This window comes from Heterodontus francisci, chromosome 26 (genome assembly GCF_036365525.1).
Source record: "Heterodontus francisci isolate sHetFra1 chromosome 26, sHetFra1.hap1, whole genome shotgun sequence".
Classification (NCBI taxonomy): Eukaryota; Metazoa; Chordata; class Chondrichthyes; order Heterodontiformes; family Heterodontidae; genus Heterodontus; species Heterodontus francisci.
The window spans coordinates 35,823,556-35,848,595 of NC_090396.1; the positions used below are offsets into that span (position 1 = coordinate 35,823,556).

The window sequence follows — 25,040 nt, forward strand, 5'->3', positions numbered from 1 at the left end:
AGGCACGAATGTAACTTGCCACTTATCCTCCCAGGCCTGGATGTTATCCAGGTCTTGGTGCATCTGTGCATTGGCTGTTTCGGTATCTGAGGAGTCATGAATGGTGCTGAACATTGCAATCATCAGCAGACATCGCCACTTCTGACCTTTATGATGGAGGGGAGGTCATTTATGAAGCAGCTGAAGATGGTTGGACCTAGGACACTACCCTGAGGAACTCCTGCAGTGATGTCCTGGGACTGAGATAGTTGACCTCCAATGACCACAACCGTCTTCCTTTGTGCTAGGTATGACTCCAACCAGTGGAGAGTTCCCCCTGATTCCCATTGACTCCAGATTTACTAGGGCTCCTTGATGCCATACTCGGTCAAATGGTGTCTTGATGTCAAGGGCGGTCCCTTTCACCTCACCTCTGGGGTTCAGCTCTTTTGTCCATCTTTGCACCAAAGCTGTAATGAGGTCAGGAGCTGAGTGACCCTGGCGGAACCCAAACTGAGCATCAGTGAGCAGGTTATTGCTAAGCAAGTGCAGCTTAATAGCACTGTCGGCGACACTTTCCATCACTTTGTTGATGATCAGGCATACACTGATAGGGCGCTAATTGGCCAGTTTGGATTTGTCCTGCTTTTTGTGCACAGGACACACCTGGGCAATTTTGCACATTGCCAGGTAGATGCCAGTGTTGTAACTGTACTGGAACAGCTTGGCCATGGACGCGCCTAGTTCGGGAACACATGTCTTCAGTACTATTGCCGGAATGTTGTCAGGGGCCCATAGCCTTTGCAGCATCCAATGCCTTCAGCCATTTGTGAATATCACGTGGAGTGAATCAGGCTGAAGGCTGGCATCTGTGATGCTGGAGACCTTGAGAGGAGTCCAAGATGAATCATCCATTTGGCACTTCTGGCAAAAGATGGTTGCAAGTGCTTCAGCTTTGTCTCTTGCATTGATGTACTGCACTACTGCATTGTTGAGGATGGAGATACTTGTGGAGCCTCCTCCTCCTATCAGTTGTTTAATTGTCCACCACCATTCACAACTGGATGTGGCAGGACTGCAGAGCTTAGATCTGATCCATTGGTTGTGGGATCACTTAACTCTGTCTATTTCATGCTACTTCTGCCTTTCAGCATGCAAGTAGTCCTGTGTTGTAGCTTCACCAGTCTGACACCTCATTTTTAGGTATGCCTGATGCTGCTTCTGGCATGCTTTCCTGCACTCTTCTTTGAACCAGGTTTGGTCCCCGACTTGATAATGGTAGAGTGGGGGATATACCAGGCCATGAGATAACAGATTGTGGTTGAATATAATTCTGCTGCTGATGGCCCACTGCGTCTCATGGGTGCCCAGTTTTGAGTTGCTAGATCTGTTCGAAATCTATCCCATTTAGCATGGTGGTTGTGCCACACAGCATGATGCAGGGTATCCTCACCGTGAAGACGGGACTTTGTCTCCACACAAGGACTGTGCGGTGGTCACTCCTCCTAATACTGTCATGGACAGATGCATCTGCGACAGGTAGACTCGTGAGGATGCGGTCAAGTAGGTTTTTCCCTCTTGTTCGTTCCCTTACCACCTGCCGCAGACCTAGTCTAGCAGCTATGTCCTTTAGGACTCGGCCAGCTTGGTCAGTAGTGATGCTACCGAGCCACTCTTGGTGATGGACATTGAGATCCTCCAGCCAGAGTACATTCTGTGCCCTTGCTATCGTCCGTGCTTCTTCCAATTGGTGTTCAGCATGGAGGAGCACTGATTCATCAGTCAAGGTGGGGCTGTAGGTGGTAATCAACAGGCGGTTTCCATGAGATTTCATGGGATCCAAAGTCAATGTTGAGGATTCCCAGGGCAACTCCCTCCGTACTGTATATTACTGTGCCACCTCTGGTGGGTCTGTCCTGCCAGTGGGACAGGATATACCCAGAGATGGTGATGGCGTCTGGGACATTGTCACTAAGGTATGATCCCGTACGACTATTGCTCAGGCTGTTGACTAGTCTGTGGGACAGTTCCCCCAAGTTTGGCACAAAAATGTAATGACACAATTGACTAATGATAACATCTACATTAAACTGATGAGATTTTTCCCAGAAACAGTACATAACGTTTCATATTAAAATGTTATTTTAATATATAACATCAATTGAGAAGTTATACTGCAACAAATATGATTGATTATACTAAAGAACTCAGGGTACGTTTAACAGCGATGAAGCATATGAATCTCTGTGTATTCTTGACTAAGTGGCTGCTGTGCACCAATAAGTACATTGGCCTAAGGCTAATTGTTGTTTGTTTCATGTATGAAATTGATTAAAGAGATTAATCTGGGATTCTGAAAATAGTTATAAATTGATAGTCCTAAAATTACTGTAATTATATAGAAAGCTTCTTGACTTGAAGAACTACCTACAAATTATTGCTTAGCAAGTCCAGACTGGTAAACACGCATGGAGAGGCAGTAGAGATGCTTGCATATTGGCTTTAGTGGGCTGCTGCCTTCTAACGCTTGATCCTTCTGTAGCTGGCACTCTACCCAAAGTAAACTTGCCACATTTGTTGAGGCCAGCGGCTAGAAAGACCTGTTTTACCGGATCCTCCTAGCTGTCGGCATTAACAAATATGTCGTGTTGACATTGGGATTGCTGCCGGCTGTATGGATCTTACACAACAGAAGCCAGCATCCTCGAGCTCCAGTTAACCCAATGGGAAGGCAGCTGATAAATGTTCTCAGCCATCTACAGTTCGTGACATACGTAAAGCGTATCTGACAAAGAAAACATTGAGGCTGTGTGAAATATTACATGGTGAAAACTATACATATTTGAGTAGTTGGTGTTTTCTGAACTTGAGTAAAAATCTAACTCCATATTCTCATGAGTAAATTCTTGTGAATGAAGGGATAGCATATTTTAACTCTTATTAAAGCTTTATTCTCTGCAGTTTTAACAGTTTGCTTTCTTTCCCCTATCTCCCTAGGTCGGTTGGGTGTGTGTGTTTTCGAAACTCTTCAAAAAGTAACAATCATAAAGCAATTTCCAAAGGTTATTGTCCATCATTACAGATCAGGCAATCATGAATGGCTCACATTTCAGCATTTTACCCTCCCCAAATGCCAGGTTAGTAAAAGCATCTTGAGTGTTTGATGGTTTATATATTTTTGGGACACAAATACATGTTTCTAGAGCTCAATTTTTCCATGTAGACAGGAAGGTTGAGTGTATATTGGAGATACAGAAGTGGGAGGGAAGTAAGGACAGTTTAATGTCTCACCCAGTTTCCGAACAACTTTGTAAATTTTAACTGGATTTGTAGGACTGCTGTGGCACTGAGTGGTATAAAATATGCTGCCTGACTAATCACTGAAGGTTTTACTGTACCAGAAAGAAACAAGCACCTAGTTAGAAGGTGAGGAAATGCAGGTCTCCCAAATCTAGAAATAAGACTAAAAGACATTGGTTTTCTGGAGAAAGTGAATTCTCTGTGTGGAAAATTCACACACAATCTTATCTTGGATTAATAAAGTGTTACCTTCAATTTGAGATTTTTCAGGTCTCCTAGAAAAATCATCATATTTTATTTGAGCGATCCAGAGGAAATTATTCAGGACAGGTTTCAGTGGACTGGCTCACTCCTTAAGTGATTTTTTTTTTTGAAGTATCTCCTTTTCAGGTTCCTTTGTTGAAGGATTCCTCTACATAGTTCAGAAAGCAAAGTGGAAAGTTGAACTAGTTTATTATCACTTTTATAGGCAAATCACAATGTTCTCTTTATAACAAACTCCCTTTTTCCTTTGAGTGTTTCCATTCTGGGGTAGCTTGTAATAAAGGTTTTGTGCACAGAAAAATTCTCAAGTTCTCTGTTATCTGGACTGTTGCTGGCCAATATGTCTGATATTTGTCAGTGTTCCTCTCTGGATTAGTTCCTCAAGGTTGCGTTCACAATTTTAGTATAAACACAATTGTGCATTTGCTTCCAACACAGAACATGCCCTCAGAAGCTTTTTATTTGCTGGTTACATTCCTAGCCACTTGATTCCAATTTGTATTTTCTTCCCTCCCCTCTGAGCTTTTTTCATAGGGCGTGAAGCACAGAGACTGTTACGGTTCCTGTGCCAATGAATGTGACTCTTCTGTGAATTAGTTGTAGCCAACTTTTCAGAGTTCCAGACCTAGAAAAAGAAACAATTTGGTGACGCACCTTATCAACAGACAGAGCCCTTAGAATTCTGCAGCAACACAATGTTGATTCTATTGTATGTTACCCCCAAGAGATCTGGATATATTTCATTATCTTAAAACTGTAACACAAAGTTTTAGATGAAAACAAAAACACCAGAAATTCAAGACAGCACCTGAACTTGTAGTTGTAGTCTGATGAGAGAGGCTGAAGCAGGTTGTGAAGGTAGATTTGGAATAGCGAGCACTATATTTTAACAACTATATAATCTTGCATTGATACTGGGGGAGGAGCTTTTCACCAAAAATTACTGCGCTTTAGGTTTTTGCCATTGAAATTTAGGAGAAACAAGTATTTCTTTCATTTCAGCTTGCAGTAACAACTGTGTTTTGTACCCACACTGCCCTGTCACTGTGAAACCACAGTCATCTCTAAATTTTTATGCTCTATAGGGCCCAATAATAACTGAAGGTCAGAAACAAATGGTACTGGCCAGATAATTGCAGCAGGGGACAATTTCTTTGCCATAGAATTAGGGCGCACTGAGGCCCTATCAATCAAGTATTCCAATAGGCTTACCGAAATTCCTACTGTAGCTACAACTAGTACAAGTGCACCATGCAAAAAATTTTGAAACCTAGCTGATCAATGGGACTTTAACGTGCATTGTTTCGAACTATTCACATCCCTATTCTCAATTTCTGCATTTCTCTCTTCCTTCGTTTATTGTTCCCCCCTCCTTTCTCTCATTTCTTTTGTTGCCTTAGCTGTAGGAGACAGAGAGTGATGACAGACAGCTGTTTTAGTGACTGGAAGCCAGTGTCCAGTGGCGTACCACAGGGATCTGTGCTGGGTCCCCTATTGTTTGTCATTTATATAAACGACATAGATGACTATTGGAATTTAACGCTGAAAAGTGTGAGGTGATACACTTTGGAAGGAGTAATGTGACAGGGAAGTATTCATTGAATGGCCTGACACTGGAAAGTTCCGAGGAACAAAGGGACCTTGGCGTGTTTGTCCATAGATCTCTGAAGGCAGAAGGGCAGGTTAATAGGGTGGTGAAAAAGGCATATGGGACACTTGCCTTTATCAATCAAGGCATAGATTACAAAAGCAGGGAGGTCATGTTGGAGTTGTACAGAACTTTGGTAAGGCCACAGCTGGAGTACTGTGTGCAATTCTGGTTGCCACATTATAGAAAGGATGTGATTGCATTGGAGGGGGTGCAGAGGTGATTCACCAGGATGTTGCCTGGGATGGAACATTTAAGCTATGAAGAGGTTGGATAGGCTTGGGTTGTTTTCACCGGAGCAGAGAAGACTGAGGGGTGACCTGATCGAGGTGTGCAAGATTATGAGGGGCATGGACAGGGTGGATGGGGAGCAGCTGTTCCCCTTAGTTGAAGGGTCAGTTACGAGGGGTCACAAGTTTAAGGTGAGGGGCGGGAGGTTTAAGGGGGATTTGAGGAAGAACTTTTTTACCCAGAGGATGGTGATGGTCTGGAATGCACTGCCTGGGAGGGTGGTAGAGGCAGGTTGCCTCACATCCTTTAAAAAGTACCTGGATGAGCACTTGGCACGTCATAACATTCAAGGCTATGGGCCAAGTGCTGGCAAATGGGATTAGGTAGACAGGTCAGGTGTTTTAATGTATCGGTGCAGACTCGATGGGCCGAAGGGCCTCTTCTGCACTGTATTATTCTGTGATTCTGTGATCCTCTCTCACTTCCCCCTCTCATCCTTTCTCTTTTGCAGATACTGGCAGTACCTCTTTGTTTTACAAATCTGGGTAGCGCTTCTATTCCAAGCTCATTTTACTGCTGCAGAGGTTTGGTAGTGCGCTAGATGTGCGTAGCAGTAGCAGCAGTGTCTCTTTCTATTTTCTCCTTTGCCACATTCCAGGAGGAAATACTATTTGCTATGTTAGGGGATTATTTTTTAATTGCTGAGTTGTGCACCAGGTCTCTTACTTTGAGCTTAAATTATTTACTTTATATTGTTAATTTAAAATACTGGCTAAGTCAGAAGAGAAGTATAGCTGCGTTTTTATTGTGGTTACCTACTTGTGTTTGGAGTCTTCCATGTTGTGATTCAGTGCATGAACAGAATCTGTATAAAGTATTCAAATAAATGCACTTTAACCGCAGTTGATAAGATGCTGATTGGGCTGCTCTTGCTATAAATCCTAATTGAGCAGTTGGTAGTCACTGATATAATTTTTACATCCATCAACCTCATGTATTTCTGGTGGCCATTGTATGTTAACAAATGATGGCTAATGTGACAACTAGGACTGACCAAACCATGGAAGTTTTCTTTTTTTAAAAAAAAAAGTTATTTTAGTGGCTGAATACTTTTGACACAATCAGTAAACTTGGCTATCTGATCAGAATTCTAACTTGAAGCACTGAAGTTAATCCCATTATATTTAGACAGAAAAAGCAACATAGTGATTGAAAATTTCAGCAGTACCTTCCAACTTGCAAATGTAACCGTTCCTTTGATAATCTGTTTAATAGAAATATCAGTCATTTAAAAGCTTGCAGATTTTGCTTGGTAATTAAGTTGATAATTCTAAGTATATGATTAGACTTTTCAAGTGTCAGCCTGGTATAGTTGATAACTCTCCTATCTGTAAGTCAAACAATTGTAGGTTCAAGTCCCTCCATGGCTTGAGCATAAATTTTAGGGTGTCCCTCCAATGAGGGAGTGATGCCGTGTCAAAGGTCCTGTGCTTTGGGTGAATCTGCCTATTCAAATGGACATAAAAGATCCCTGGCACGATTTAAAGAAGAGCAGGAAGTTCTCCCAGTGTCCTAACTAGCATTCCCCTCTCAATCAATTCCAGATTAATTGTCCCTGGATAATCAGGCTGAGATTTGATTGACTAGTTTTCCAGTAACTGATAAGAAATGACTTTAGAGATCTGGTGGAAATCCAATGTTTGTTTATTTCCACTTCTCATCACAATATTGCAGAAGATGGGAAAGGGTCCTTTCTTAAATTGTCTAAGTGACCGGACAAATGTCAGAGCTGCCCATATTTCATCTAATTTCATTTGGAGACATAGAAACCAGGAAATTTGCTCACCAGGGTGCACCAGGGTCATTGATCTCATCTGCTCTCTGTGGGATCTGGTTACGCACAAATTGCCTGCCATGTTAGACCAAGTAACTATGTATTCCAACGCATTCCTGGCTGGCCTCCCATTTCCACCCTCTGTAAACTAAAGCTCATCAAAAACTCTGCTGCCTGTATTCTAACTTGCACCAAGTTCCATTTAATAATGCTCTTATGCAGTGACTTGGGACATTTTACTGTGTTGAAGACACTTTTTAATTGCAAGCAAGAATCACTTGCTTAATAGTACACCTTGGTGAGCAAATTTCCTGGTTTCTATGTCTCCAAATGAAATTAGATGAAATATGGGTAGCTCTGACATTTGTCTTGTCACTTAGTCAATTTAAGAAAGGACCTTTTCCCATCTTCTGCAATATTGTGATGAGAAGTGGAAATAATGAAACATTGGATTTCCACCAGATCTCTTGAGTCATTTCTTATCAGTTACTGGAAAACTAGTTCATCAAATCTCAGCCTGAGTATCCAGGGACAATATGCAACAATATGAATATACATAGCACCATGAATGGCGAAAAAAAAATCCCAAAGAACTTCACAGAAATGTAATCGAAAAACAGATGCCAAGCAAAGGAGGAAATATTATTCGAATCACCAAAACCTTGGTCAAGAGGTGGATTTTAAGAAGTCTGTGAAGGGAGAAGAGGGAGGTGAAGAAGTGGGCAGCTTTAGGGAGGAAATCCCAGAACGTGGGGCTAATGCAACTGTGAGCACAACTGCCAGTGATGAGGCAAAAGTGGCAAGTGATGCACAAGAGGCCAGAGTCAGATATGTAAATAGTTGTAGGACTGGAGGAGGTTACAGAGATTGGAAGGGGTGACGGTATTTAAACATAGCAACGAGAATTTTAAATTTAAGCGGGTCACTGACAACATTGAGGATGGGCAAGTGGGACTTGATGTGGGACATAATATGTAGCAGAGTTTCGGATGAACTGAAGTTTACAGAGGATGAGGGATGAGAAATTGGCAAGGTGGGCACTGGAATAGCTGAGTCTGACGGTGACCAAGGTGTGGAGGATGGTACTGGGGACAGATGTACTGAGGAAGCTTGAGGTCTTTGTGAACATCTGAACTTATGAGAGGCAAAGTCTTGATTTACAGGTGGCTAAAATACCTTTCATATTTGCCCATATGTCCATTATGGCATTTTATTATGGAATAGTCCTTAAAGAATGAGCTAAAGCAGCTTCTCTTTAAAATGTTTTCAGAAAGGCAGGACATTACCCACCTCTTCCATACAGCTTACCAAGATGTAGGCAGTCTTTGTGATGGAGAGGATTGTGGGGTTGTTCGCTCAGTTTGGGGCTGACTGTGAACCATGGTTATGAAAAATCTGGTTTAGTTTGAAACAGTGGCTGGGGAGGGAATGGAGTTAATAAAGGTGAAGATTTGTGGCAGAGACTGAAGACAATGGCTTCAATCTTCCCAATATTTAGTAGGAGGAAATTACAGCTCATCAAGCAGAGTAACATTACAGAGACAGTAGAAGGATCAAAAGATGTGGTGGAGTTGGGTGATGTACATACTGAACCCCTTGGCTTTCTTTGATGCCAAGGCACAGTGTGAAGATGTGAATGAGGAGGGGACTGAAGAAAGATTCAAGAGAGCTCTGGAAGTAATGGTGCAGGGATGGGAAGAGAAACCATTGCTGAAAGTGCTTTGGATAGGTAAGAGTGGAACCATGGTGGTCTCACCAAGCTGGGTGATGGTGGAGAAGGATGATGTGGCCAACTGGCTGCAACCAATTCAAGAAGGCATAATGCATCAAGGGCATAGTCCAAGAGAAGGTTGTTTGTGCCGGAAATTTGATTGGAGAGATTCGAATGGAGCTGCAGGAAAGGAAGGCGTAGATTTTGGCAGTGGCAGAATGTTCGAGGACTTCAGAGAGGGAAAAACAAGAAGCTTCTTTCTAACTTGGTAAGCTGTACAGAAGAGGTGGGTAATGTCCTGCCTTTCTGAAAACATTTTAAAGAGAAGCTGCTTTAGCTCATTCTTTAAGGACTATTCCATAATAAAATGCCATAATGGACTTATGGGCAAATATGAAAGGGAGATGGTCCAGGGAAGGGACAAAATACTGAGAAAGTTAGGCAAAGATTGAGCAACAGCTGCTCTATTCAACATATAAGCACAAAGCTTATTTTGACCTGAACATTTAGAAAATGTGTTGTACAGCAATAGTTTCTGTTTTTCACCTGTGGCTTTAAGCAAGTACTTTGAGTTTCACGTAAAGTTTATGTTTTACCGCAACAGGACTATATTTAGATTTGAAGTAAATAAACATTGTGTAACCTTATGCAAGTAATTATTTTTAATAATTATTTTGATCACATGACATGCATGCAATAAAGAAAACCCTAAACCCTTTGAGGATTGAAGAATCTTTTGTAGTTTTTTTAAAATTAAAATTAAAAATATGCATGCTTTGGTGTAGTGTTTAAGACTTGGCTTTCATATGTGTTCAGAAACATTCGATGAAGGCCAATACTTCAGTGATTTAGTCATCTAGTTGTGTGGATCTGCTGCTTAATGGATACTTTCTTTGATCGCTGTAATGATAGAAACCTTTTATACACACCCAAACTCCCAGTGATGTGGATAAAAGTTTGCATGTTGCATTTACTGGAAAATGGAAAAGGACTCTGACAAACAGATTATAATTTTACAGGACTATCAATACAAGTAGCTTTTTGTAATGCTTATGATTAACAAATTTAGCAACAGATTGATAGCATTTGTCTCTTTAGCTGTACATTAATTGTGCTGTACATTCTTACATATAGGGTGGTCCATATACAAGATGACCCCACAAAAATCTTGAAACAAATTCAGGACTCATATAAACGTAAAGTTAATACTTACCAAACTCTCTCACTTCATCTTGACTGACATGCAAAAATACATTTTTTTCTTTATTGCTTCTCATTCGGTCTAATGTTGCTCCAATTCTATCCAGCGCCATAATATTTGAATGACCGAACTCTCTTCAGTTTTCTGCCCTGGCTCCCACTGCAGATTTTTAAATCGTTCCCTGTATCTCCCCCACCCCCCGGTGAGCTGGCTGTAATAAATCAGCAATGACACGTTGGCTGGGAATCAGGAAAGACAGTGCTTCAGAAACAGAGTGGAAGAGCATTTGATGGCCAACCTGATATGAATGCATTGATGTGTTGCTGCTGCTGGTCCCACTATCCTTGGTGAAATTATTTTACCAGGAGGAAAACCAGCTTAAAATGAAAACTGAGGGACTACATGGACAGTGTAGGAGACAACCTTTTCCTTTCTTTTCAGCCCCACTTTTAGTCTCTCTTTGGCACAATAATTTCTAATCTACTGTGAGTATATTCAGAAAGATGCAGGTTTGTGTACTTTAAAAATTCTTTTACTTTTTGTCCCTCTTTCTGCAGAAATGTAGTTTTGGGTTTAATAATTGAATTCACTCTGCAGAAAATAAAATCTGCTGATTCGATTTACCAGCAAACAGGCCAGTGTGGAGAGGAGAAACACCTTTCGTATCCTCAGGGCGTTCCAAAATGCTTCACTGACATTGAAGTACTTTTGAAATGTTGTAATTGTTTTGTAAGGAAATTTTATCATTTTGTATAGTTGCTCTGTCAAATAAGGACACATTAGTTGGGCCTGATGGCTCTTTGTTCTTGAATAATATTTACTACTGCAGGTGAAAACACTAATATTTCTAACTTGCGCATTGTAATTACTGGGAGATTGACTATTGAGGGGAAAATCTAACTCAAACTGGAGATTATTCAGTGTCATGTTAGCAAGATGATTGTTATGAATTTCAGCAAGAAATGGTGCAGTTTTCATGGTAGTTTAATATGTCTGAATTATCAAATTAAAATTGAGTAAATCCCATTCCAAGAACAAGTTTTCCGTAGGCAAATGGTTTCCCCAATTTGTCATGGGATGGATTTTCCACCCAATGAAATCTAGCCCTTAAAGAGGATTATGTTCCAGGTAACAAAGTGTTCTTTGAAATTCAGTTCAGATCCACTCCAAAGCCTGATGGAAAGGAGCGAGAATTTGCTGAGTGAGGTACCTTACTACTATTCAACAACTTCTTTGGTAAATATAAGAAAGAAACTGCTGTGTATCATAGAGTTCTTCACTGGAATGCACATGGTGAGAAGCAATTTATTCCTTGGAATTATTGAGTATAGTGAAAAGGTAAACTATTTGTAGAGCAGTTCCTGATATAAGGTTACAAAAGCAAAATACCATGGATGCTAGAAATCTAAAATCTGGAAATACTCTGGTCTGGCAGCATCAGTGGAGAGAGAAACAAGAGATGACCCTTCATTCTGAGTGGGAGCTGACTCTTAATCTTTTATATGAATAATCATTTGGGATGGTCTTTTAGAAATGCTGTGGCAGACCGCAAAAGGTTTAGTATTAGTAACTTTTCACTTTTATGTACAAGTGCATATTGGTTCATTTTGGTAAATGACAAATCACCAATTTTCTGTTTTTATATTCTTGCCTAATACTGCAGGTAAGTCACTGTTTTAATGCTGTAGTTCTAAGGTCTTGAATAGCCCATTGTTTTCTGTTAAATAATTTGGTATAACTTTGTGTGCCTTGTTCACACAGATGGCTATATAATTCCATTATATGATTTCACTCTAATGCACTGTAGGTTTTGTTTGCCAGTGATATTTTACAAAAGGAAACATGGAAAAGATATTTTGAGTACAGCCCAATCCTAACAAGCACATAACCACTTTGCCAAGAAAGTTAATGCTTGGTTTCACGTTTTTATTAACTGCAGACAGAAATGGGCAATTTGCTGCATACAGCAATCAATTCAATCTAAGCATGAAGCAAAATAGATAACAATTAGCAGAAGTGTGCAGTTTGCATAATTTGTTTTCATCTTCAATGTGTGCTCCAGTCTTCATGTGAAATTTGAATTGAGCTTTAAGGGGACACATTTTGAAATATGAAATTTGAATGACTAAATGATTGTTTTTGGAGCTTTCAAATTGTATTTTGATCTGAAATGCATTAATCCACAGTCCATTGTTGCTCAGTTTTTTCAGTACCTGCATTGTTGAAATGTAGATTTTTGGAGGAACGGTGTCTTGGTGAGTTTCCTGACTGCATTTTTGCCTCTTGAATTCTGGGTTTAAATCCAATGTGGGCAGATGTGAAAACATTTGCTGTCTGCCAGATGTAAGGGTTCTACGTGGTATCAGTGGGTATTCATAATCAGGCTCACAGTGGACAAAATTGTCCATAATTCAGCACTGATTAGCACTAATTGGCAATCTTGCTGAAAGAGGCTAGAAGAATAGCTGGTGTGGAAAGTGGGGAAAAAAATTCCGTTGGCACAGTGGAGAGTGCTCTTTAGCGAATGGAATCGCTGCACACTGATGGGGCACAATAGAGGGAGCTTTACTGTGTACCTGCCACATGCTATTACCTGACTTGGAATTGCTTGAAACTGATGTACAGTGCCAAAGATAAAATAGTATTGCATTTCTCAGCGCTGATGTCACTTTGGCTACAAGGTTTAAAAACAAACAATATATTTCAACACATTTAAATTTTGACCCAGGCTACTTTTCGAGCTTCCTTTTCCCAAATTTGCTTTAAAGTATAGCCACTCCCAATTACCTATAACACATGTTATGCTTATACATTTTGTTTGAGGTAACTTCACTGTCTGTAATGTTGGATCTCATTTGAATTTGAGTTGGTACTAATATGAACATGCTGGTGATGCTAATCTGTAGTAAACAGACTAAATTCAACACTTTTTGGTACTCTGAGAATGTGATTCCACTCATCAGCTTCTTAGGAACATCTTTAATGTTGTAATCATCTGCTGTCGGTAAATGCCCAAGGATATACCAATTGTGGAATGAGATGGGTTGTTCAGTGACAATATGTTAGGCCACTTGGCTAGAGTCATATACGCTTTCTAAATTCACACCCTGATCTTGATTTTCATACTATACACTTCATTTTAACTTGTTTTATTTCCTTTTATTCTCTTACCATTTTGTAACTCAGTTATATATTTCTGAATTATTCTCTTTCAAGGCGTTTTAGATTTTGCAGGACATGTTGCTTTTTCAGTGCGCAATTCTTTATTAATTCTCGCCATAATGTTCCATTAACGGAGCGACTTGACCTTGCCAAATCCAATAATTTTAAATTGCATCTTAGTTGGAGCATTCAGGTTGGTATATCATACCAGCTGCAAGATGTGGAAGAGATTTGTACTCTAGTTTCTAAATTCAGAGAACTGTAGAACCGAAAATGCATTTTAATTGAGTAGAGGCTTTTTTAAGAAAAGGTTATTTTCCTCAAAAAGCCCAGATTAAGTCAAGATTTTCTGTACAAGGCCTAATAATTTTTCCCCCTTCTACTTCTGCTTCACCACATGCATCAGGCTATCCTTGCTCTAATAGACTCAATATTAGTATCCAGGAAGTAAAATTGGCCACTTGGAATCTCTGCAATTCTCATCAGTTCTGGTTTCCTAGAAGGACCAAGAAGGTTCAAGCAGCTCTTGACATGCAGTAAATGTGACACTGTTGTGTTAAAAATAATAGATTTTGTTTCAAAAATGAAACATAAACTTAGTGCATTGAATATAATTATGGTGTTGAATGTAACCTCCAAAGTCTATGCTCAGCATTTTACATGTTGCTTTATTTAAAGATAAATTGCTAAGAGTAACTTAAACTGTGTCATTTGGGATCAGACTGAAAGCTGAATACCAGACAGAGTAATTTAGACTGAGTAGAATTTTTGTTTTAATTAATAAACTAGCTCATAAAAGTAATTTATGGATTCTTATTCTAATATACAAGTATAAAACACTGATGTTTAGATGCCTAAATTAAGACTCACTTTATTATTCCTTTGTCATGCAGTATGTAACCCAAGTTGATAAAGGATTGTACCAACGTGCAAAACCCAAAGCTGAACCATCAGGATCACCCTGTCTAGAGAAGCAACCTCTAATAAATGATGAAGCTGTCATCCAATCAGTACAACAAATTCCTGCAATTACACCACATCCGTCCAGTCTTCAAGAGAGTGAAGACAGAATGACAGCGAAAACTGCAATGGCTGACGTAGTGGAGGATGAAGTGACTGCCCAAGATATCAGGGAAGCCAAACAGTGGAAAGAGGTGAAAGTGCAACTATCAGATCTGCCAGGGATCTATGCAAGACTGTCTAAAATAAAACTCACAGGTACTGTATGATATATTCTTTTATGCCTGGTTCTATGGAGAACAATGCTGTAAGGAGCTGGTGTCAGTCTCTTGAAACTACATTTATATTGCCACGGTTTCATTAGTGCTAAGTGGTTTGGGCACAAATCAACACAAAACTGGCAGTATAATGCAGTAGACTTACCAAGTGCAATAAAGCCCTGAGGTGCGAGATCTTTTCCAGAAGGCCCAAAACGTGCAGTATAAACCAGTGTTCTGGGCATTTACTAGATGTAAGCATTATAGGTACATTTTCAGACCACAGAAAAGCTCAGTCCAGAGTGACTAAGCTCTCGTACAAATCTAGCTAGAGGTATAGTATACTGACCTCATGCAAATTTTCTAAGTTAACTTATTTCAATAATTGTTCACTGTTTGCAGTGCAGCTTTGGCTTTGTGCCGGGAGCTGGCTTAATTGGGTGCTCAGAAAATTGTGTAGGTGAAGCTTTAAAGATAAGCACAAGGGAAAATGTTTCTTGCAGATTTTAGAAAGGTTCAGCAAGGCTTAATACAGAGAGGGGGCAGAAATGCCAAGTAAAAATGAAATGAGAGGAATCGCAATGTGGAGGCATGATAATGAGTTTAGGGGCCATGGACTCCGTGCTCCTACCCTTCCCATTTCATGGCTGGTGAAGTGAGCCTTATTCCTCTTGAGGTGAAGGTGAGAGGAGTTGCCCTTTTTAGCATACCAGAGTATCTTCCCATAGGGAAGCAGTGCAACATACTTGCTATAAGCTGGGGGCATAAAGGGCAAAGGTAAATTGTTCTTCAAAACCATTGGCAGTGCTACCCTTATTCTTAGTTACAGGTGTGTGTGTAGCAAATGACAAAGATCTACAGTGAGCTCGCTGCTGACCTGGAGTTTGAGGATATATACATATGAACATACGAACTAGGAACAGGAGTAGGCTATTCGGCTCCTCAAGCCTGCTTTGCCACTCTAGAAGATCATGGCTGATCTGTTTGTGGGCGCAACTCCACTTTGCTGCCTCCCTCCGATACTCTTTGACTCCCTTGTTTGTCAAGAATCTGTCTACCTCTGCCTTAAAAACATTCAATGACCCTGCCTCCACTGCTCTCTGGGGAGAAAGCTCCACAGACTCACGACCCTCAGAGAAAAAAATTCTCCTTATCTCTGTTTTAAATGGGCGACCCCTTTATTTTTAAACTGTGTCCCCTAGTTTTAGTCTCTCCCACAAGGGGAAGCATCCTTTCAACATCCACCCTGCCAAGTCCCCTTAGGATCTTATATATTTCAATACGATCACCTCTCATCCTCCTAAACTCCAATGAGTACAGACCCAACCTTTCCTCATAAGATAACCCTCTCATCCCAGGAATCAGTCAAGTGACCTTTCTCTGAACTATTCTGGGTTTATATGCCAAGGCCTGCAGGTATAGCCGGTAGTAAAATAATGGGTCTGGCTTGATCAACTGCTGATCGTCCTGGCATGCCTGTTCATAGACCCTTATTATCATCCTCAAAATATCCCAACACATTTTCATATTCACTGATTTACTTTTGAAGTGTAGTCAATGTTATGTTGGCAACCAATCTGCACACCGTAAAGTCCTACAAATGGTAAATGACCGGTTATGGTGTTTTTTTGGTTGAAAGGGGGAAATGTTGGTCAGGGCACTGAGAGAATGCTCAGAGACAAAACTTTGCATGTTGTGCCGTGGCACCTTCTATGCCCATCTAAACAGCCAGATGGGGGCCTTATTTTAACACTCATCTGAAAGATGGCACCTACAGCAGTGCAGCACACTCAGTATTGTACTGAGGTGTCCGCCTAGGTCATGTGCTAATACCTGGTACCACTTTAGCCAAAAAGGAGTGTATTTTGAATACATCCAGACCAGCTCCCGTCATAACTTTAATTTCACATGCTACCTGCCAAGGGGCACCAAAATGTCTTGTGACATCCTCAAAAAATCCATAGTGGAAGAACTAATTTTCATGTTGTTCTGATCCTGTAGTTTTTTTATTTTCCGGGAAGAATGCAGTGTGCCTTTAAGGCTGTGACAGGATCAGTACTGCTTTGAGGCAGCAAGCTCCAGGGGCTAAGTCAAAGGATGCATTCTCGTTGCCATAGGATACAGCCACTCAGGACCAAGGGCACGAGCTACAATGTTGCCAATTGGCATGTGAAACTAGCTGGAAAACTGGCTTTTGAGACACAGACAGCTGGACCAGCATATACTGAAGGAAATGAGAGCTCTCTCTCAGTTTATTTAAACCTTATTTATAATTTTCTCAGAATTCTGAAAAGTCAAGCCAGATTAATTTCTTAAAAGAAAATAACCAATTCCTTTAACTACTGAGCTGTAATTGCTGAAATTCATCAGCGGAAAAGAAGAGCATCAATTCAACTGCTGAATTAGACTACGAACTGTTCTACTGTTGAACCTTTTTATTTTATTTATTTCGAGATACAGCACTGAAACAGGCCATCAAGCCCACCGAGTCTGTGCCGACCAACAACCACCCATTTACACTAATCCTACATTAACCCCATATTCCCTACCACATCCCCACCATTCTCCTACCACCTACCTACACTAGGGGCAATTTACAATGGCCAATTTACCTATCAACCTGCAAGTCTTTGGCTGTGGGAGGAAACCGGAGCACCCGGCGGAAACCCACGCGGTCACAGGGAGAACTTTCAAACTCCGCACAGGCAGTACCCAGAACTCGGGTCGCTGGAGCTGTGAGGCTGCAGTGCTAACCGCTGTACCGCCCAATTTCCGCGGCGAGAACTTGAAGCAACCTTGGACTGTTCCACATTGGATTCCTCTTCTGCTGAACCTGTGAATGCATAAAGGGATGACAGTGGATAGTCAATGGCAAACATTCAAAGAGTGCATGTATGAACTACAACAATTGTTTATTCCCGTCTGGCGCAAAAGTAAAACGGGAAAGGTAGCCAAACTATGGCTTACAAGGGAAATTAGAGAAAGCATAATTAGAGATAGCATTCTTCTTTGGCCTCCTTATCTCGGGAGACAATGGGTAAGCTCCTGGAGGTAATCAGTGCTTTATGAAGCAGCGCCTGGTGTGGCTATAAAGGCCAATACTAGAGTGACAGACTCTTACACAGGTGCTGCAGAAAAAATTGGTTGTCGGGGCTGTTAGAAAGTTGGCTCTCCCCTTGCGCTTCTGTCTTTTTTCCTGCCAACTGCTAAGTCTCTTCGACACGCCACTTTTTATCCCCGCCTTTTTGGCTGCCCGCCAGCTCTGACGATCGCTGGCAACTGACTCCCACGACTTGTGATCAATGTTACAGGACTTCATGTCACGTTTGCAAACGTCTTTAAAGCAGAGACATGGACGGCCAGTAGGTCTGATACCAGTGGCGAGCTCGCTGTACAATATGTCCTTGGGGATCCTGCCATCTTCCATGCGGCTCACATGGCTAAGCCATCTCAAGCGCCGCTGACTCAGTCGGGTGTATAAGCTGGGGATGTTGGCCGCCTCAAGGACTTCTGTGTTGGAGATACGGTCCTGCCACCTGATGCCAAGGATTCTCCGGAGGCAGCGAAGATGGAATGAATTGAGACTTCGCTCTTGGCTGACATACGTTGTCCAGGCCTCAGTGCCGTAGAGCAAGATACTGAGGACACAGGCTTGATACATGCGGACTTTTGTGTTCCGTGTCAGTGTGCCATTTTCCCACACTCTCTTGGCCAGTCTGGACATAGCAGCGGATGCCTTTCCCATGCGCTTGTTTTGATTTCTGCATCGAGAGACAGGTTGCTGGTGATTGTTGAGCCTACGTAGGTGAATTCTTAAACCACTTCCAGAGCGTGGTCGCCGATATTGATGGATGGAGCATTTCTGCCGTCCTGTCCCATGATGTTTGTTTTCTTGAGGCTGATGGTTAGGCCAAATTCGTTGCAGGCAGCCGCAAACCTGTCAATGAGACTCTGCAGACACACTTCAGCGTGAGATGTTAATGCAGCATTGTTAATGCATTAACATCTCACACTGAAGCGATAGCATTAGATCCAAGGAAGAGGCATATAAATTCACCAGAAAAAACAACAGACCTGAGGATAGGGGAGCAGTTTAGAATTCAGCAAAGGAGGACCAAGAAATTGATTAAGAAGGGGAAAATAGAGTACGAGAGTAAGCTTGCGGGGAACATAAAAACTGACTGTAAAAGTTTCGATTGGTATGTGAAGAGAAAAAGATTGGTGAAGACAAATGTCAGAAACAGTCAGAAACAGGGGAATTTATTACTGGGAACAAAGAAATGGCTGACCAACTAAATGCATACTTTGGTTCTGTCTTCACAAAGGAGGTCACAAATATCATACCAGAAATGTTGGGGAACACAGGGTTTAGTGAGAGGGAGGAACTGAAAGAAATCAATATTAGTAGAGAAATGGTTTGGGGGAAATTCATTTGATTGAAGGCCGATAAATCCCCAGGGCCTGATCATCTACATCCCAGAGTACTTAAGGAAGTGACCCTAGAAATAGTGGATGCATTGGTGGTCATCTTTCAAGATTCTATAGACTCTGGAACAATTCCTACAGATTGGAGGGTAGCTAGAGAGAAAACAGGGAATTATAGACCAGTCAGCCTGACGTCGGTAGTGGGGAAAATTCTAGAGTCCATTACCAAAGATTTTATAGCAGAGCACTTGGAGAACAGTGGTAGAATCGGGCAGCGTCAGCTTTGATTACGAAAGGGAAATCATGCTTGACAAATCTACTAGAATTCTTCGAGGATGAAACCAGTAGAGTTGATGAGGGGGAGTCAGTGAATGTGGTTTATTTGGACTTTCAGAAGGCTTTCGACAAAGTCCCACATAAGAGGTTAGCGTGTAAAATTAAAGCGCATGGGATTGGGGGGAGTGTATTGCGGTGGATAGATAATTGGTTGGCAGACAGGAAACAAAGAGTAGGAATAAACGGGTCTTTTTCCGAATGGGGGGCAGTGACTAGTGGGGTACCGCAGGGGTCGGTGCTAGGACCCCAGCTATTCACAATATATATTGATGATTTAGATGAGGGAACTAAATGTAATATCTCCAAATTTGCAGATGACACAAAACTGGGTGGGAGGGTGAGTTGTGAGGAGGATGCAGAGAGGCTTCAGGGTGATTTGGACAAGTTGAGTGAGTGGGTAAATACATGGCAGATGCAGTCGTCTTTGGCCTCCTTGTCTCGGGAGACAATGGGTAAGCGCCTGGAGGTGGTCAGTGGTTTGTGGAGCAGCGCCTGGAGTGGCTATAAAGGCCGATACTAGAGTGGCAGACTCTTCCACAGGTGCTGCAGATAAAATTGGTTGTTGGGGCTGTTACACAATTGGCTCTCCCCTTGTGCTTCTGTCTTTTTTCCTGCCAACTGCTAAGTCTCTTCGACTCGCCACACTTTAGCCCCGCCTTTATGGCTGCCCGCCAGCTCTGGCGATCGCTGACTCCCACGACTTGTGATCAGTGTCACAGGACTTCATGTCGCGTTTGCAGACGTCTTTAAAGCGGAGACATGGACGGCCAGTGGGTCTGATACCAGTGGCGAGCTCGCTGTACAATGTGTCCTTGGGGATCCTGCCATCTTCCATGCGGCTCACATTACCAAGCCATCTCAAGCGCTGCTGACTCTCAGTAGGGTGTATAAGCTGGGGATGTTGGCCGCCTCGAGGACTTCTGTGTTGGAGATACGGTCCTGCCACCTGATGCCAAGGATTCTCCGGAGGCAGCGAAGTTGGAATGAATTGAGACTTCGCTCTTGGCTGACATACGTTGTCCAGGCCTCGGTGCCGTAGAGCAACGTACTGGGGACACAGGCTTGATACACGTGGACTTTTGTGTTCCATGTCAATGCGCCATGTTCCCACACTCTCTTGGCCAGTCTGGACATAGCAGTGGAAGCCTTTCCCATGTGCTTGGTTGATTTCTGCATCGAGAGACAGGTTACTGGTGGTAGTTGAGCCTAGGTAGGTGAACTCTTGAACCACTTTCAGAGCATGGTCGCTGATATTGATGGATGGAGCATTTCTGACGTCCTGTCCCATGTTCGTTTTCTTGAGGCTGATGGTTAGGCCAAATTCGTTGCAGGCAGCCACAAACCTGTCAATGAGATTCTGCAGACACTCTTCAGTGTGAGATGTTAATGCAGCATCATCAGCAAAGAGAAGTTCCCTGATGAGGACTTTCCATACTTTGGTCTTCGCTCTTAGACGGGCAAGGTTGAACAACCTGCCACCTGATCTTGCGTGGAGGAAAATTCCTTCTTCTGAAGACTTGAACGCATGTGAAAGCAGCAGAGAGAAGAAAATCCCAAACAGTGTGGGTGGGAGAACACAGCCCTGTTTCACGCCACTCAGGATAGGACATTTTAGCCCTAACTACAAGTTATCAGCTAGTTTAATGTTACCTAGGCCAACTGCCCTCTCCCAGCCATACCTGCTCTTTGCTTTCTTCATTGAGCACTGAATTTTGCTGAAATTAACATCCAGTTTTCTGGACGCCTAGGCTACACTTCTCTACCGGGCAAAATTGCAAAGTACAGCTGGTGATACTCTGATCTTGTATCCTGTTGTCTTCATCGTCCAGAGCATCCACAGCCACGGCGTGCAGTAAGTCCAGTGCAGAGAGGCAGGAGCAGCGGAACCCTAGGGTAATAAGACCTAGTACAGAGTGGAAGCATTGAGAAAAAGGTGCCCCCGAACACTTAAAAAGCCACGACCCGGCCCCAGTTGACTCCATCGCGGAACGGCTCCTTGGCCACAACTTCAAAGCGCCCATGGGAGATGTGCGGCTTGTAGCGCATCTGCAGCGCAATGTCAGCGAATTTCTGCTGATGCTGGCGCCCGAGGCTGTCGCCCACCTCCCGGAAGACGCGGATGAGCTGTGACTCCTAGCTGCAAAGTTTTTATGAAGATATGAAACATGCAGTATAATGTGGATAAATGTGAGGTTATCCACTTTGGTAGCAAAAACAGGAAGGCAGATTATCATCTGAACGGCTATAAACAGAGAGGGGAATATGCAACAAGACCTGGGTGTTCTCGTATACCAGTCGCTGGAGGTAAGCATGCAGGTGCAACAGGCGATAAAAAACGCAAATGGTATGTTGACCTTCATAGCGAGAGGATTCGAGTACAGGAGCAGGGATGTCTTGCTGCAATCATACAGGGCCTTGGTGAAGGCGCACCTGGAATCCTGTATGCAGTTTTGGTCGTCTTATCTGAGGAAGGATGTTCTTGCTATAGAGGGAGTGCAGCGAAGGTTTACCAGACTGATTCCTGGGATGGCAGGACTGACGTATGAGGAGAGATTGAGTTGGTTAAGATTATATTCGCTGGAGTTCAGAAGAGTGAGGGGAGGATCTCATAGAAACCTATAAAATTCTAACAGGACTTGACAGGGTAGATGAAGGAAGGATGTTCCCAATGGTGGGGGAGTCCAGAACCAGGGGTCATAGTCTAAGGATACGGGGTAAACCTTTCAGGACTCAGATGAGGAGAAATTTCTTCACCCAGAGAGTGGTGAACCTGTGGAATTCGCTACATTGAAAGCAGTTGAGGCCAAAACATTGTATGTTTTCAAGAAGGAGTTAGATATAGCTCTCAGGGTGAAAGGGATCAAAGGATGTGGGAGGAATGCGGGAACAGGTTGCTGAGTTGGATGATCAGCCATGATCATAATGAATGGTGGAGCAGGGTCGAATGGCTTACTCCTGCTCCTATTTTCTATGTTTCACTTAACTGTGTTTCCAGTGACTTAGCAGTGACAATAGACTTTTTATTTTGGGACATTTAAAGCCAATCCTGCCTTAAGTAATTAAGTATTGTGCCACCCCCCACCCCCCCCCCCCCCCCCACACTACCACATCCCCCCAAAAATGCACAAATTAACATTAAAAGAATTTCATAAATATTGAAAAATGTAAAAAATGCTGCTTTAAGATGTTATGATTTTTGCAGCAAATTACAAAATTAGAAGCCTGTTGTCCTTGAAGAACTCTATTATACCCATAGCCTTCCACTGTCTAAGCTCACTTGTGAAGAATGCCCATTTGGGCTAGGTACTATAAGGCTTCCAGCAATTACTGAAACCATCCCCAGGAAACATTTGAAGGGGGTTGGGGGAGAAAAGTCACAGACTTCATTTTGAAAATGTAAGAGTGTGATTTTAATCTTCAGTAACAGCATATGAAATTTGGCACCGCAATAGTTACACAAACACTTAGTGAGAAGATTTGATCGAATATTTTATTCTTTGCTGAAAGTGTAATCTAAACTTTTTCACACAGCGCGTGGTTAGGATCTGGAATGCACTGCATGAGAGTGTGGTGGAAGCAGATTCAATCAAGGCATTCAAAAGGGAATTAAACAGTTATATGAAAGAAAGACTGTGCGGGGTTATGGGGAGAAGGTGGGGGAGTGGCAGTAGGTGAAATGCTTGTTAGGAGAGCCAGTGCAACGCAATGGGCCGAATGGCCGTCTCCTGCACGGTAACAATTCTGAGTTTGTGAACCAAAAAAATACCGTTTTTAATTTGAAAGCTACTATCTGAATTTTGGTGTAAAACTGTTACTGTAACAAGTCAATGAGTTTTTCCCATGACTATTTCTGTCATCTTCTGGTCCACCCAGTTTTTAAAGAATTTGGTTTTGCTTTTTGTGTTTGTGTATTTTTTGTAATTTTTCCTGGGCTGCTTTTTTTTATTTCTGGAGCACTTGCTGTTTGAACAAGAACTAGTTCAGGCCATTAACTGTTACAGAGTATGCTTTTAAGACTACACAAGTCTTTCATTATATGGCATACATCATTAAAGGCTAGGTCAAATTACAGAGAAATCTAGACTACACTGAGGTGCTACTACTGTATTAAGAATTTTGATGCCTTAGCATAACCACAAGAGTAGAGATCAGAGGCTTGTGCTCCCTCACCTCACCAATTTTAAAATACACAATTGTTAAGGCAAAAATAAAATCATCAGTGTAAATATTGATGGCAAAAGGAATATAGTGCTGCATGAAATAAACTGCACCTTTCTATGTAACAAACATTGTGCATGGCCTTCTTAATGCTTGGGAATGTGCTATAAGAAGGGATTCGGATGAAGCTGTCGGCCTTGCCACTGCTTCAGAGCTTTACCAATATCCCTTCTGTTATGCAAACTGTCTTTTCAGAGTTTTTCTAGAGAATATAGTGTCTTGTTATTGCTGTTGGATTTTTCGTTGCAGTTTTAAGTCATGTAACTGGAAGACGAAGGTGTTTTACAGCATGGCTGCCTGAGACAATAGGGTTAGCTGACAGAAAAGAATCTTAAAAGAACAAAACAACTTGCATTCATAACGCCTTTTTAATCCTCAGAATGCCGCAAAGCGATACATAGCCAACGATTTGTTTTTGAATGTAGTTACTGTTCTGTAAGAAACATGGCAGCCAATTTTTGCACAGCATGGTTCCACAAACAGCAATGAGATTAATGACCAGGTAATCTGTTTTTGGAGGTTTGGTTGAGAGATGCGTGTTGGCCAGGCTGCCACAGAACTCCCCTACTCCTCATATTGTGCTTGGATTCTTTTAAATCCCCTGAGTAGACATCCAAAAGACAGCACCTCTTACAGGTAGCACTCCATCAATACTGCACTGAAATGTCAGTCTGAATTATGTGCTGAAGTCCTGGAGTAGGGCTTGCATGCATAATCTTCTCACTGAGGCGAGAGTGCTACTACCACTGAGCCAAACTAGTGAGAAATATGTTTTCTAAAAGAGGAAAAATACATTTTTCTGTTATGATCAATGCAGTAAGCTTCTACATCAAAAGAAGAGTTGCTACTTTTCCCTTCTAGGATTTAATTATGAATTTGACAACATAATACATGTGCCTGTCGAAATTAGAGATATTTCCATTGCTAGACACACTTTTTTTGTCTCTGGTATCATCTAGCTTACACTGGCGTGATGAGAGAGAATCATATCATCAATATTTTTAAAAGGAAAGGATTTGCATTTATATAGCCCTTTCATGACCTCGGATGTCCCAAAGAACTTTTAAAGCCAGTGTAGTTCTTTTGAAATATAGTCACTGTTGTAATGTACAGAAATGTGGCAGTTAATTTACACACAAGGTGCCACAAACATGTGTGAAGTAGATGACCAGATAATTTGTTTTAATGATGTTAGCTGTGGGATAAATATTGCCCAAGACCATAACAGGAGCAGAAGAACTTCCCTGCTTTTTGCCATCACTTCCTCTACTTCCGCCTGAGAGGACAGACGGGGCCTCATTTTAATGTCTTATCTAAAAGCCCAGCATGAGTCGACATCTTTGAGAGAGGGAAGAAAATTAGTTGCCTGGTGACATTTTTCATTTTAATATGCTTTCAAATAAATTAGATTTCTACATTAGGACTCATAAGCTGTGAGGAAAATGATCTGTTCAATGGAGGATTTCATTTCTTTGGCTTGAATGTATTTCAAATACCAGACTGTAGTCGGCAAG

General features: G+C 41.9%; 1 protein-coding gene across 2 annotated transcripts in view; it reads left to right on the plus strand.

Moving 5' to 3' along the window:
* cox10 (cytochrome c oxidase assembly factor heme A:farnesyltransferase COX10) overlaps positions 1-25,040 on the plus strand; it is a 136,785-nt gene that overhangs the window by 17,951 nt on the left and 93,794 nt on the right. Inside the window, exons 1-3 of one of the 2 annotated variants that reach the window (XM_068058014.1) lie at positions 2,987-3,116; positions 11,323-11,461; positions 14,224-14,548. In XM_068058014.1, coding sequence (XP_067914115.1) covers positions 3,073-3,116; positions 11,323-11,461; positions 14,224-14,548 — 508 coding nt within the window. In that variant the 5' untranslated portion in view covers positions 2,987-3,072. Of the gene's footprint in view, positions 1-2,976; positions 3,117-11,322; positions 11,462-14,223; positions 14,549-25,040 lie in introns of those variants that run through there. The other variant, XM_068058015.1, reaches the window with a different exon arrangement.